The sequence below is a fragment of the Sapajus apella genome, unplaced genomic scaffold, assembly GCF_009761245.1.
Source record: "Sapajus apella isolate SASKATOON/1434 unplaced genomic scaffold, GSC_monkey_1.0 scaffold62, whole genome shotgun sequence".
Lineage (NCBI taxonomy): Eukaryota > Metazoa > Chordata > Mammalia > Primates > Cebidae > Sapajus > Sapajus apella.
In genome coordinates this window covers 14,909,545-14,924,958 of record NW_022437002.1, presented here as the reverse complement: position 1 = coordinate 14,924,958, position 15,414 = coordinate 14,909,545, and the positions used below count along the sequence as shown (strand labels likewise).

The following is a 15,414-nucleotide window of genomic DNA, read 5'->3' as shown; positions in this document are numbered from 1 at the left end:
GGCAACACCCGCCTCCCTACCCAAGCCCTCTGTCCTGTCAGGCTGGGCTGGGCAACATGCTCCAGGCAGCCTCTCCTTATCTCTCCTAGGTCCAAAGAGTTCTGGGTCCCCTCTCCCCTTCACCCATCACCACTACCATAAACCCTTACTGCTTACTTACTGCTTGCCAGGCATTGTTATACATACTCTAAAAATAGTAATTCAGTTGTTCCTCAAATAACCCCATTAGGCAGACACCATAATCCCTGTTTTATAAGAAACTGGGGCACAGGGATGTTAAGCAATTAAAGCAAGGACACACAGCTAGTAAGTGGCAGGGCTGCAATCTAAGTCCAGGGAGTCTGGCCCTCATCTGTGCCCTGGACCATTGTGGAAGATGGGCACAGTCCCAGATGGATCCCTAAACACCCTTTCACTCACCTACAGCTGCCACCCCAGCTGGCCATGTGTGCTCTCACTTCAGAGCTGAGTCAAGCTCAGTCATGTATCAGCATCTCAAGTTTCCCACACACAGTTGCACAATCTCTTACACCATCACACCCTGTCATATCACATCACCCCTCAAGCACTTCAGTTGGATTCATGGCTTGTTGGTCATTTAGTGTCCACTCGCCACCTCCAGTGCCATGGTGGCAGCAGCGACAGGCATGCATCAGACTATCTCCGTGCTGAGGTTTACCGTAGAGGGAGCACACAGTACCTTACAGTTAGCCATCTAAAGGCAACGATGGAAATGTGAACAAGCACAGTGAGAGCAGGGAAGGGGGAGGGAGAAGGTGCTTCACCCTTAGAGCAGGATTTCTCAGCCTGGCACTGTGATGTTTCTGCTAGTGCTGCAGGGGCCTGTCGGATGTTTATCAGCATCCTTGGCTTCTACCCTCTAGATGCCAGTAGCCAGTGTGCCAACCAAAAATGTCTCTGGGCATTGGCAGATGTCCTGTGGGGTGCCAGAACTGCCTCTGTTTGAGAACCAGTTGATTGGAGAAGGAGGGGTAGTTCTCAGGAGGAAGGCTTTCCAGAGAAGTACTGCGCATGCTCTGAAAGGTGATTAAGCCCAAACAAAGGTGTGAGGTGTCTAGGTCATATGGGGGAGTCACCATGTATGCATCATGAGTCATAGTTGGGGTAGAGGAGACACTTCATTGCAAGGACTGAGAAAGGCTTTGGGTGTGGCTGCCGCAGTGGGATTATTCCTCTGTCTGCCAGGAGGCCTGGCCTGGCCTTGGTTTGGAAGCTGGTCATGTCAGGACTGTTCTGGAGAAGCAGCCTGTGTGGTCCAACCCTCTGGGGGGTGGTGGGTTGGGGCCCAGCTCTAGCTCCAAACTGGGCCTCTTCCCCAGACCCCAAAGAGAGGCCCCAGGGGACCCAGTGGTCAGGGTTATCTGTCCGGCCCCACCTGGAACATCTGGCTCCAATCTCCCAGCTGACCCTGGGGTGTGGCTAAGAGTTGCTGTGGAGATAAGGCCCTGGGCTGAGAGCCTGGGGGAGGAGCGGGGCAGGGCCAGCCCCAGCTGGAAGACGGGCAGGCAGGGAACAGGAGTGAAGGCCAGGTTGAGGGGCTAAGCCGGAGAAGCTGACCCTTTCCTCTTTCTAACTGGCACTGGAAGCTTGGCTGGCAGTTTAACCCCTTCTTTCCCATAATAGTATCCAGGAGAGAAGAGGGAGGGTTGAGAAGGAGCTTGAACCTGGCCCAGGGATCCCTGCTGGGAATGACCTACCCAACCTCATCCTCCTGGGATAGAGGAATGTCTAGCCGGAATGATGGTGAGCCCAGCCAGAGGTTCCAAAATGCATACCCCTCCTGGCATTAGTGTAGAATCCTAGATCAAGGGGCGGCAGGAGGGCCACATCCAACCAGCAGCCTGTTTTTGTACAGCCCAAGAGCTAACAATGGTTTTTACATTTTTACAAGGTTGAGAAAAAAAGAACAATGAGTGACAGAGGCCATATGTGGCTCACAGACCCTACCTGATGGATTCTAGCTAGCCTTTTACATAAAACGTTTTCCAGTCCGGCTCTGGAACACCGTGTAAGTAGCATGCTCCCTACTTACAGGGAACTCACCACCTGCACGGTGGCCAGCCTCATCCCCTGAAGTCTAGAAAGCACTTCCTTCTCCTGAGCTGCAGTCTGGCCCTGGGGCCTCCGCCCTCTGGGGCTGTAGACCTGCTGAGTTCTTCTGCCAGGAGGAGCCAGGCAGGGTCTGAAGACAAGCTTTACTCCCTGAGGCAGGCCCCTAGCTCTTGCAGGTTCCTCCTTACTCATACATCCTCAGGGTAATGTTTTCTGGCAATTTCAAAATGGAAAACCCTGTCCCTAATGTCCCTCTGAAGGTGGTGACTTCTCTTCTTGAGAGAGCAACAATGACAACAGTAACAGCTTACCCATGTGCCAGGCGGTGTTCGCTGGCTCATGCCGCTCTATAAAGAGGAAGTGAGAAGTCCCCTGGGAGATGGGCAGACGTGTGGCCATACCCACAGTTGCCCAGACTGGCAGGAGGTGGTGTGGGGATTCCCAATGTGTCCTGAGGCTTGTGCAGGCCTCCCCTCACCCCTGGAGAGCTGCTGGGTGAGGAAGAGCCTCGTGTACCAGAAGCCATCTTGTCCAAAGGATCTGAGCCGCCCAGAGCCAACCTGCTGCTTTCTCCAGGGTGGTCTCCATCGTGGGTGTCCTCTAGGCTCAATGAGAGACCTGGACAGGGATCTCTAGTAGCCTCTCAGCTCTAGGCTGGCCGACGCCATGGCAGTCCGCCCAGGGACTGATCAGAACCATCCCTCCCTCCTCAGTGCATCTGCCCCCACCCAGACCCCACAGCTGGGTGAAGAGATTGTGAATGGGCTGGGCAGGGAGCAGAGAAGCTGGTGGACGGCCAAGCCTGGCGCATTTGGTGTGTGGGACTCTGACTGCCTTCTGAGGGGTGGTTCGCTGTGGGAAACAGAGTCTGGCTTTGGTGGATAGGAAGAGTCAGGAGCAGAATCCAGATGAGACCCAGGGCAGGCTGCACAGATGGAGAAGGAGGACACACTCCAGAAGACCTGGCCATTGACAGCTGTGAGGTGGTGGCAGCATCAAAGGTCTAACTCCTAAGCTTGGGATGGGCATGTGAGGTGGGAGCATGCTGAACAGGCTCATGCCACGTCTCACCTCACGCATGACTCAGGGCTGCGGAGGCTGCTGGGAGCCGATGGGATTGGGCCTGTGGGATCCTGTCAGGGCATAGTAAGTAGACTCTTCTTTTCTGAGGTGCACCAAGACACTTCTAGGGAGGATGCTGAAGAAGCGACTGGGTGGAAGATGTGACCCCAGAGCTTTTCCTCATATAGGGTTCTTCTCATTCTCCAGCAACCCCCTGCCCTTCCTGGGCCAAGAGTCAGCGTGGAACCCCAGGGAGGGGAGGACACAGAGTACCAGAACCAGCATTAGGAATGCAAAGCCAGGTGTGACTTCTTCCCAGAAATCTCAGGCATCAAGAGGCAGAAACCCACTCCCCAGCCCCAGCTGGGCCAGGAAGTGCTACTGCGAGCTGCAGGGATGCATCCGGGCCCAGGTTAACATGCAGGGAGCTGGTTGCTCACCCTTCCTCCACCTGGTAAAGTGATCTGAGTAGCTGAGCAGCTAGGCAGTGTCCTGGAGCCAGCCCTGGACAAGGTTGGATCCCTTGTGACCACAGGCAGGGTGGAGCTCTGTCACATCTCATTTATAAACGGCCCTCTTACATCTCAAGCAGAGTTAAAGACATGAGATCTTCAAGCTTATTTATTTAGGTAGTTTCAGGCCTTACTTATTCAGCATCTATTTACTCTGTATACAATTCAAACAAATTCCATTTGCTGACTTCTTGGCAAATTTCAAAAGGGGTGTGGAGAGTGTACAAGACAAGCCTGTGAACCACAGAGGGGTCGGGGAAGACCTTAGAACTACGGAACGCAGAAATTCAGCCATCTGAAGCCAGTCTGCACAGGGACAACACCTCTCCTTGCCCCTGCAGAGAGCCCTGAGGGCAGACACCATTGCCCTGCAACCCTGCTTGGAGGTCTGGTTGCTCAGGAGAGCAAAGGGAAATCTCTTCAAATTTTCACCCCATAATGGGCCAGGAAAGGTTGGACCCTCAGAAGGGCAAGCGCCATTTATCTGGACAGTTCCCTTAACCACCCTCATCCAGAACGGCCTGTTCTTGGCGGAGCCTGATAAATGGGGCATTACCATTCCTGGCCAGTCCTCCTCTGGGGTTAGTTTTGTCCTTGAAGAACACTTCGTGTTTTGTTGCTCTGTTTTTTTTTGTCAAAATCTGCCTTCTCTCTGCCCTCAGCAGAATCAAGGGGTTCTAGGAGGAGAGCCTAACACCTTTGATTCACTGAGTCTTCCGTTTACTCACCAGGCATCCCCGGCACTGGCTCTGGGACAGACCATGGTGTGAATCAAGCTCGGTAGCATCTCAGGAGCTTCCTCAGGGAAGACAAACTCCTGGAGTCAGGGAACCTGGATCTCGAAAGGTTGCAGCAGTAAAGCCAGATGTACCTTCCAGGAAGGAGTAGTAGCATCTCAAAGGCATGGAGGGGTGGGAAATGGTGTGTAGAGTGTAGGTGTGGTAAGGTAGGGAGATTGGATTGATACCTGGCAAGAGCCCCGATTTTGAGTTGTGTGTTGAAGCCTTGGGTAGACTCTGTTAGTGGTCTGCACAGCCTTCAGGCCACCAGTGTGCAGTGGGGTGATTTTAGGGATGTTAATACTAAGCCCTGGAGAGCCCTGTTTCACTGATTCCCTGCAGCACTGAGAAGTAGCTACTGCTAATGTCTGCACTTTAGAAATAGGGCCATGGAAACTCAGAGATGAAATAACTTGCTCATGGTCACACTGGAAATAAGGGGCGGAGTTAGGACCTGAATTTAGTTGTGTCCAGATTCAGAGTTCAGGTTTCTATTCACCGTCCTGCATGGCATCCTTGGAACAGACAAGTAGATCTAGGATTTGCCTCTGCTGCCTATCAACTATCCTAGCCCCTTGGAGCCTGGCCTCCATCAGGTGCCTCCAGACTTGGAACAGGTTGTGACAGGGCAGGGACAAAGACAGCTAGAGGCTGAGGACCCATGGCAATGGGAAGGAAGGCACCAGGAGGCAGTCCCAGCATATTGGGTGGGCATTTCTGGGACTGCAAGCCCTGATTTGGCAAGTATGCCCGCACACACCTTCCTCTTCTGTTAGACCTCAGTGGGTTGGAAGGGGTAGGGAGAACCAACAGCAGTGATGATGGAGTTTGCAGAGGCTACATAGCACTGTTTGTGCATGAACTTGTGGCATGCACCTGGGGAGGGGTGTTGGGATGGGTTGGGTTCACATGGAATTGAGTTTGAGCTGTAAGGGGTAGGGGATGAGGGGCATGTGAGTTTGCGACTGGCTAAAGCACGAATATTCAGATTCTGTGAGCACAAGTATGTGTCCATGATGGTATATGTGCACAAGAAGTCGTTCCTGGGAAGCTAGGCTTGCACTTGGCTACACGTGTGGCTGGGTGGGTCTGGCCAGTTCCGTGGCACTGAGAGTGTGGTGAGTGTGCACAGGCAGAACTGGTGCTGCCTGCCTGCCACATCACTGGGAGCTGGCCAGGATGGGGGCAGGGCTAGTGGACAGGCCTGTCCTAGGACAGGTGTCTCCAGTTCCTGGAACTGCTTCCTTGTGTGGAGCCTTTCCCCATACCTCCTAGCTGGGCCCTTTGGGAGAGGGGAGGAGGCCGTGGGTCCTTCAAGGGGGTGCTCGCAGGCCAGACACGAGGAACTGGGCCTGGGGAACAGAAAGCCACAATGTGAGTCTTTCAAGCACAGCTGAAGGGTGACATGCAAGTTTGTCACACCAGGCCCTCAGTGCGCTCACGGAGTCTGTACTTCCTGGATGGTAGAACCTGTCTGTCAAGCCCTGGTTCTTCCCCAGCAAGGGGTTGGGGAGAGGGCCTGGTGACAGAAGCTGGGGTCTTGGGGGCTTTGAGTCATGGTGAGAAGAAAAGGGGCAAGTGGGAATACCTTTTTCCTTCTGCACCTCTCTTTTTTTTTTTTTTTTTTTTTTTGGAGACATAGAGTCTCACTCTGTTGCCCAGGCTGGAGTGCAGTGGGGCGATCTCAGCTCACTGCAGCCTCTGCCTCCCGGGTTCAAGCAATATTCCTGCCTCGGCCTCCTGCATAGCTGGGATTACAGGCACATGCCACCATGCCCAGCTAGTTTTTTTAAGTTATTATTTTTAGTAGAGACAGGGTTTCACCATGTTGGTCAAACTAGTCTCGAACTCCTGCCCTCCAGTGATCTGCCTGCCTTGGCCTCCCAAAGTGCTGGGATTACAGGCTGAGCCACCACACCTGGCCTTGTACTTCTCTATTCTATGCCTGAACTTCCACCACTGGTCACTTGCCATCATCCCAGTAAGTCGTGCTGAGCCTGTGGACCCACAAGGCCCTGGAAACCACGTTAGGAGAAGTGGGACAACCCAGAGATAGAGCCCAACCCCTTGTTTCTCACCTGGAGAAACTGAGGCCCACAAAAATCGAGGGACTTGGCTCAAGAACATGCAGTGAGTCTCTGGCAGAGCCAGGCCCGGGCCCTATCTTAGTGAGGGGTGCAAGGGGAAGGAAAAGGAAGCCCGGGGCTCGCCCACCCAGACTGCATCTGCCCCTGTAGGTGATCGAGGAGTTCTACAATCAGACATGGATCCACCGCTATGGGGAGAGCATCCTGCCCACCACACTCACCACGCTCTGGTCCCTCTCGGTGGCCATCTTCTCCGTTGGGGGCATGATTGGCTCCTTCTCTGTGGGCCTTTTCGTTAACCGCTTTGGCCGGTAGGTCCTGGCACTGTCCTTGAAGGGCCCATGCCCTCCTTGCCCAGGGAGTCACAGATGGGGTGGGGAGGTGGGGAAGATTTCCCTGCCTGTTCCAGGGTATTACCTGTGATGCAGCCGTGGGGAGCCAAGGGATGTGGGCATCGGCCTGACCTGTGACCCCACCCCCAGGCGGAATTCAATGCTGATGATGAATCTGCTGGCCTTCGTGTCTGCCGTGCTCATGGGCTTCTCGAAACTGGGCAAGTCCTTTGAGATGCTGATCCTGGGCCGCTTCATCATCGGCGTGTACTGCGGCCTGACCACAGGCTTCGTGCCCATGTATGTGGGTGAAGTGTCACCCACAGCCCTTCGTGGGGCACTGGGCACCCTGCACCAGCTGGGCATCGTTGTCGGCATTCTCATCGCCCAGGTAAGCTGGGGTAGGATCTACCTGCCTGGCACAGCCCCACCTTCCCTCACAGCTTCAGTAGCTCTTGGGTCTGTGCCAGCAGGGCAGAGTTTCTCTTCCACCAGCTCCCACAGCCCTGCAAAGGACCACTGTGGTACACAGGTCCAGAGAACACAGCACCATTGCCTCCCAGTGGAAAAGCAAGATGACTTGACCTTTCTCATCCCTTCTTCTCACTCTGGGCCTGCAACCACAGGGCCCGCCTTCCCCCAACATGCCTCAGGCCGTTATGCACGCTGTAACCTCCTTCCAGGAGACTTCCCCTTCCCTGTCCCCAGAACACTCCTGTGGCAGAGTAGCAGCCCCCATTCTCTGTGCTGGACACATCTGTGGCCTTGTCATTTGTCCTCCCAGCAACGCTATGGGGTAGGTCCTACTTTCCCCACGTGACCCGTGAGGAAACCAAGGTTGAGAGAGGTCGAGCCTCATGTTAGTGGCAGAGCCACCAGAACTGGGGCCCTTCCCTGAAGCAGCAGCTGACACAAAGCAAGGAAGGCCACTCTGGCAGGACAGGCTGGGAAGAGGCGTCAGGGCAGAGGCGCTCACGGCCCCTGCTTCCCCCAGGTGTTCGGCCTGGACTCCATCATGGGCAATGAGGACCTGTGGCCCCTGCTGCTGAGCATCATCTTCGTCCCAGCCCTGCTGCAGTGCATCGTGCTGCCCTTCTGCCCCGAGAGCCCCCGCTTCCTGCTCATCAACCGCAACGAGGAGAACCGGGCCAAGAGTGGTATGGGCAGAGCCCTGCCTTCCTCCCCACTCCCTAAGCCCTGGCCTTCTTCCCACTCTGAGCCACCCCACCTTCCCTCTGGTCCCCCCAGTGCTGAAGAAGCTGCGCGGGACGGCTGACGTGACCCATGACCTGCAGGAGATGAAGGAGGAGAGTCGGCAGATGATGCGGGAGAAGAAGGTCACCATCCTGGAACTGTTCCGCTCAGCCGCCTACCGCCAGCCCATCCTCATCGCCGTGGTGCTGCAGCTGTCCCAGCAGCTGTCAGGCATCAATGCTGTGAGTGCCCCCACCCACCCTTCCTGTGCCCCAGCCAAGCCCTTGTGCACAGTGAACAAGTCCCAAACTTAAAACAATGGATATGCCTCTGCTGAAGGGGAAGCTTCCCTTTAGAACCCAAGCCCATAAGGTCACTGCAGTGCAGTGTCCCTCTGCCTGAGTATTTGTCCCCTTCATTCTTTACTCATCCTGGGTCCTACATCCACCGCTGCAGAGGCAGCGAAGGCTCACATGTCCAGGGAGGCCCCAACAGTTTCTCTTGTCTGGCAGGTCTTCTATTACTCCACGAGCATCTTCGAGAAGGCAGGGGTGCAGCAGCCTGTGTACGCCACCATCGGCTCCGGCATCGTCAACACGGCCTTCACCGTCGTGTCGGTGAGTCTTGGCCTACTGTCGTCAGCAGCCAGGGCCCACGCTCAGGACTCATGTCAGAATGGCAGCGTTTACTGAACGCCAGGCATGTGTCACATGCTCCATGAAATGCCACCTCATTTTATTCCCAACTACCTGTGGGGTTCATTTGCTCACACTACATAGCTGATGCGGAGGCTCAGAGAAGAGAAATGACAAACAGCTCACCCAAGGTCACAGCCAGGGTGCCCAGTTGTCTGGCTCTCTAGGGCTGCCTCTCACCCCCTGTACTGCTGTTGGGCTCTGGGGCCAGCTCTCTGCCCCTCATTCCCATCTGGCCCCCCAGCCAAGCCCAGGGAAGAGGCGGTACCATCTTCCCCGCTGGTCTTTGCAGTGCCCTGTGGCTTTCCTGGCTGTTGAGGCAAGCCTCTGGGTGGGTGGGTTCAGAGGGGCCCCAGGCAGGGGTGTCACTGATACTGTCTGTGCCCACAGCTATTTGTGGTGGAGCGAGCAGGCCGGCGGACCCTGCACCTCATAGGCCTGGCTGGCATGGCGGGTTGTGCTATACTCATGACCATTGCGCTGGCATTGCTGGTGAGTTGCCAGGTTCTGGAGGGTGAGGGTTGGGGGAGAGTTCACCTGGGCTTCAGATCCCAAAATGCCTGTCTCAGCCCCAGCCTGGCAGGCCAGGTGCTGGCTGCATTCTCCCCGGCTCTGTATCCCGGGGCTTGGGTCCGACCTTCTGGCTCCTGAAGTTGTCTCCTTCCAAACCACAAACTTTCACCTCCTTAAGGAATTGCCTTGCCTAATATTAACCCTTTCCAGTCATCATCTGTAGCCTCAATTCATCTTCACAGAACCCCGGGCATTAGTGCTGTCCTCTCCACAGAGGTGCAGAAACATGCCTTGCCTCACTCAGTTCACACGACTGGAGGTAGGGTTCAGTTATTCCCATTTTACGGGGGAGGAAGCCTAGGTCCCAGTGAGGTTAGTAACTTGTCAGATAAAGGATGAAGCCAGGAATCAACCTTGGTCCCAAGCCTGTGACTGTGACCGCTGCGCTAACCCTGTGCCTGGCACTCACACACAGGCACTCGTTTATTCAGCCTCTGGGCAAGGAAAACACCATGACTGTCATTTTATGGCTCAGCCTGGTCTTGGACAGTTTGGTGGTTGTCGAAAGGTCAGACATGCAGCCAAGTAGAAAGTGGCAGATCTGAGATCCGAACTGAAGCCCATAACTTTTCTACTCTGGCCGCCTCAAGAAGGGTTATATGCAGAACCATATGCTTAGTGCTTACTCTGTGCCAGCCTGAGCTGGGTGCCTCACAAGCCTTAGAACCTGAGTCCACCTCACCCCCAGGAATGTTGTTCTGTATCCTGCCACAGGTGGACTGCGCTGCAGGCATGACCAGGGGACCACGGGGCCTCTTAGCACTGTCCACATGCACACCACATTACCACTCCCGGGGATGGACTCACACTTGCCACCACCCTGCAGGACTTAAATCATTTTGTTCAGATGAGGAAGCTGAGGCCCAATGCTGGATACCTGGGGCACACAACAGATCCAGGATCAGCCCCAGGCCTCCTGCCTTCCAGCATTGCCCTACTCTGGGCTGCCTCTGCAGCTTCTGTTTCCCCTGAGGAGTCATCACAGCCCAGTCTAACTTTTCCCCTTCTCCATCATCCTCAACAGGAGCAGCTGCCCTGGATGTCCTATCTGAGCATTGTGGCCATCTTTGGCTTCGTGGCCTTCTTTGAAGTGGGTCCCGGCCCCATCCCATGGTTCATCGTGGCTGAACTCTTCAGCCAGGGTCCACGTCCAGCTGCCATTGCTGTTGCAGGCTTCTCCAACTGGACCTCAAATTTCATAGTGGGCATGTGCTTCCAGTACGTGGAGGTGAGAACCCCCACTGTCTCTATCCTCACTATGTCTCACCTGCACACATGACCCCACAGTGCTGTGCAAAGTCCTTTCCCAGCATTCTCATTAGTAATCACGCTGAGGACGAACTGCGAGTAGGAAGCCCAGGTTACATGACTAAGAATGCTGACCTCAACTCCAGGGTTCTCCCCTCAGCTTTGAATGGTGCTCCTGGAGCCTATTACATGCTAGGTGCAAGCATGATCTCATTTAATAATGATAGCATCCCTGGGTAGGTGGATGTTCCCCTTTTCAGCTTAAAGGCCCAAAGGTAAAGTGACTTATCCAAAGTCCTACAGCCAGGATGTAAGGTCATGACTCCAACCAAGTGTGTCTGTGTGTCTTTCAGCAACTGTGTGGTCCCTACGTCTTCATCATCTTCACTGTGCTCCTGGTTCTGTTCTTCATCTTCACCTACTTCAAAGTTCCTGAGACTAAAGGCCGGACCTTCGATGAGATTGCTTCCGGCTTCCGGCAGGGGGGAAACAGCCAAAGTGACAAGACACCCGAAGAGCTGTTCCATCCTCTGGGGGCTGATTCCCAAGTGTAAGGCGCCCCAAACCACCAGCCCGGCCTCTTCCCAGCAGCCCTAAGGATCTCTCGGGAGCACAGGCAGCTGGATGAGACTTCCAAACTGACAGATCTCAGCCGAGCCGGGCCTGGGGCTCCTTTCTCCAGCCACCAATGATGTCCAGAAGAATATTCAGGACTTAACGGCTCCAGGATTTTAACAAAAGCAAGACTGTTGCTCAAATCTATTCAGACAAGCAACAGGTTTTATAATTTTTTTATTACTGATTTTGTTATTTTTATATCAGCCTGAGTCTCTGTACCCACATCCCAGGCTTCGCCCTGAATGGCTCTGTGCCTGAGGGTGAGGACTAAGCCCTGTCCAGACACTTGCCTTCTTCACCAAGCTAATCTGTAGGGCTGGACCGATGTCCTAAGGACACACTAATCGAACTATGAACTACTAGGCTTCTATCCCAGGAGGTGGCTATGGCCACCCCTTCTGCTGGCCTGGACCTCCCCACCCTAAGGGTCAGGCTTCATTAGGATTTGCCCATTCCCATCTCTTCCTGCCCAACCACTCAAATTAATCTTAACTTACCTGAGACCAGTTGGGAGCACTGGAGTGCAGGGAGGAGAAGGGAAGGGCCAGTCTGGGCTGCCAGGTTCTAGTCTCCTTTGCACTGAGGGCTACACTATCACCATGAGAAGAGGGCCTATGGGAGCCTGCGAACTCACTGCTCAAGAAGACACAGAGACTCCTGCCCTGCTGTGTATAGATGCAAGATATTTATATATATTTTTTGGTTGTCAATATTAAATACAGACACTAAGTTATAGTATATCTGGACAAGCCAACTTGTAAATACACCACCGCACTCCTGTTACTTACCTAAACAGATATAAATGGCTGGTTTTTAGAAACATGGTTTTGAAATGCTTGTGGACTGAGGAGGGTAGGGAGGCTTGGATGGGAGTGAGACAGAAGTAAGTGGGGTTGCAACCACTGCAGTGGCTTAGGCTTTAACTTGGGATCCAGTCCCTTACGCCTACCTCTCATCAGTGCCTTCTACTGCTCAACCATCTGTTTGACCCGTTACCCAGAGAATATATACATTCTTTATCTTGACATTCAAGGCATTTCTTTCACATAATATTTGATAGTTGGTGTTCAAAAAAATGGTAGCTTTGTGCCAACTGTGATGCTCAGGCTTGAAATGCATTATTTTGAATCTGAAGTAAATACTGTACCTTTAATTGACAGGCTCAAAGAGATTACGTGCCTGAAGCTGCACAATGAATAAGCTAAATCCCCTGATTTTAACAGTGGTACTATACAACCCCTACTCCATTAACTCCACCCACCTCCGGCACCCCCCCACCCCACACACACACAAAATGAACAATAGTCTTTGTATGGGCCCAGTGAGCTGTCAAGCTGTCTTGTGTTCATATCATTTGGAATTGCCCCTTCTGGTTCCTCTTTGTATGCTACTGTTTCCTCTCTAAAGACGGCTGATTCTCCTCCTTCACCCCTGAATTTCCAGAGCACTTCATCTGTTCCTTCATCACAAGTCCAGTTTTCTGCCACTAGTCTGAATTTCATGAGAAGATGCCGATTGGTTCCTCTGGGTCCTCAGCACTATTCAGTACAGTGTTTAATGCGCAGCAGGCACTCAGAAAAACACTTAAGGTAATAAAACACCAAGGATATTTATCTCTAGAGGCTCAGCTGACAAAGTCTGGGAGAAACTTGTTTTTGTAACTACAGGCAGGCTTTTGTCTTCCTGACATGAAGAGGTGTGAGAAGAGAGTGTGAGAGGTGTAAGAAGGGTGTGAGAAGGGAAACGTACTTAGCAAATGGAAAGACCTATGTGTATTACCTTTGAATATAATCTATGAGGACACCCATCTCCATCTCACAAAGGAGAGCAGGCTGAGAAGGATGTGCTGTGCCTGAGCCTGGGGACCGGGCAGTTAATTGGTGAAGGGTTGGGCCAGGTGACTGGAAGCCTTATCTTGTGCTCCTAAAAGACTTCTGTTGAAAGGGTTATGGGAGTCCTCCCGGGGGTAGGGGGAAGCGGGGGCGCGGCGAGGAGAGGCCGGGACTCAGGCTGTCAGGGCTGCCACTCGGGGGACCTTACTGATACGACGCTCTTAACTCAGAGGCAATCCCCACTGGACCGGAAAGGAAACAGACGCGGTGGGGTGGTGATGGGTGGCCGGACCTGAGGACCGCCAGGCGGACGGCGCACGGAGCTCATTGGCACCTGAGGGCCCCAAAGGCCGGCAGAGCTAGGCAGCACCCAGCCCTACCCCGGCCTGTGGTGTCCAGACCCGAGTCTGAACAGGCCCGGCAAACTACTCGCAGCTCCCTCCCGCCCTGGGTCAGCATACACGTCCCCGAGCACCGCCATTTCCCCAAATGCAAAATGCCACGCAGGCGCAGGGAGTCCGGTCCGCCCTCAGCTTGGCCCAGAGTGCCGCGGCAGCACGGCTGCCAGTCGGTCCCCAGACGCCTCTCCTCTAGAGGCCGCAATCCACCCAGGGTAGAAGACTTGGGGCCAAGGTTCGGCCGCCTACCGCCCGGGTCGATGTAGCATCCTCCCCAGACCTCACAGTGGTGCCCTCTAAGCCCGGCCACCGGCGGCGCACAGACTTGTGTAGGGAGGGGCGGAGCCAGGTGGCATCTCCACCAATCAGAGGCGCACTGTTGGGCCCGACGAAGAACGGGCTCCGAAGCTCCACCAATCACAGCCTGGCGGCTCCAAGCGCTGGCTCCTGGGACTGCCTGGACGCCCGCTTGCCGGGCGTTGTCGTTTACTCTGGAGGGGGTGACGGTGGCTTGTGTATTGCTGGGCATCCCTGGGGACGTAGCTCACCCGGTTTCCTTTCCCGCATAAGGTGACGTCTATGTTTCTGAGGAAAAGGGATAAATAGGTAACGAGGCTGTTCTCTAGGCCACCATCTTTCCCCAGCAGTGCTTAGTTGTTTCAGTGACAGTGTCATGAGATCTTTTATTTGAAATCTTAGGCGCAAAATCTCCTCTCCCTGGAAACCTTCTGGATCAAGTTTTCCCGGTGACTCTACAGCGTCTTGTAGTTCCTCCATCAAAGCACTCTCCACGCTGTACCGGAATTGATGACTGTCCTTCCACCACACCGTCTGGCGGAGCGGGGTGGGAGGGCGGCTGCGGCAGGAACAGGACTGAGTCATGCCTTGGTCCCCACTTCCCACCACAGACTCTAGTCAGGGTTACTGAGTGAATGAACTAGAACTCAGAAGCCAAAAAGTTCTAAAATCTGAGTTCTTCCAGTGCAATTTTAAGTAGATGATCGACAATTCAGGATGTATTTAATAATAGGGAAAGGATATTCATTCTCTTCTGTCAACTACTTTTTTAGTGACTCCTTTTTCATTCTGTGATTTTTGTTTATTGAGTCTCCTACAATTCTGGCCAGTCTATCCATTGCAATTGTTGGCCCTAGTGCTGGCCACTCATCTCCTCTCCCAGGATCACCACAACTGCCTTCTCACTGATCTCTCTGCTTCCTGCTTCTTCCTCATTCTCCACACTGCAGTTGATGGTCTTTCTAAAATTCAAATCTAGTTATGTCTCTCTCCTACTTAAAAACCTTCCTGAGTTCCTCATTTCTCTCAGGATGTCTGTGTTTCTTAACCTGAAAATTCAAGTCATTCATGATCAAGCACTCTCCCTCACCACTGCCCCTACTCACCCCAACCCTATCCTCCAGCCAGCCATCCACTCTGATCTCTGATCTCCACATTCGCCTTCCCCTCTGGGCCTTTGAAGTTTGCTCCGCAGAGATTGCCCTCCCACCTACTCCTGTTATCCACCAGGTGATCATACCCCACCAGAGCTCAAGGTGCGAGAGAAGGGAAGCTACTGGTTGGGAGTCTGGCTCTTCTGTTCATTGGCACACTCCTACCAACTAGGGCTGTTTTGTGAACATTTTGATCAGGGCAGGGTTTAACCTCACCCTTTCAGGGTGTCAGAGATAGTAAATTGCTTTGGAAGGAACACTTGACTGGTCCTACTACAACAAATCCATCTGGTAACCCTGACCCTGGCATCCCAAATGATCTTCCTAAAAATGTGTTCTGACCACATTGTTCTTTGGGTTAATACTCCCCACTTTCTCATGGTAAAGCTCAAATTCCTTAGCCACATTCTGGCCTTTGCAGACCTTATCTCCCAATAGATTTATTCCACACCCTAATCTCCAGTGAAGCTGATGTACTCCATGTTCCCAGGACAGCTCCTCACCCTAAAACTTTTTGTTCAAGCTCCTTTCTCCTGGTCTGCCTTTGGTCTCTCCATAAG

At 53.6% G+C, this 15,414-nt stretch overlaps 1 protein-coding gene across 1 annotated transcript in view; it reads left to right on the top strand.

The window, feature by feature from the left end:
* The window catches only part of SLC2A1 (solute carrier family 2 member 1), a 32,981-nt gene extending 20,783 nt beyond the window's left edge, over positions 1-12,198 (top strand). Inside the window, exons 3-10 of the mRNA XM_032247204.1 lie at positions 6,664-6,824; positions 6,996-7,236; positions 7,840-8,002; positions 8,094-8,281; positions 8,552-8,656; positions 9,125-9,226; positions 10,332-10,535; positions 10,909-12,198. Coding sequence (XP_032103095.1) covers positions 6,664-6,824; positions 6,996-7,236; positions 7,840-8,002; positions 8,094-8,281; positions 8,552-8,656; positions 9,125-9,226; positions 10,332-10,535; positions 10,909-11,109 — 1,365 coding nt within the window. The 3' untranslated portion in view covers positions 11,110-12,198. The remainder of the gene's footprint in view (positions 1-6,663; positions 6,825-6,995; positions 7,237-7,839; positions 8,003-8,093; positions 8,282-8,551; positions 8,657-9,124; positions 9,227-10,331; positions 10,536-10,908) is intronic.
* The last annotated feature ends 3,216 nt before the right edge of the window (positions 12,199-15,414 follow it).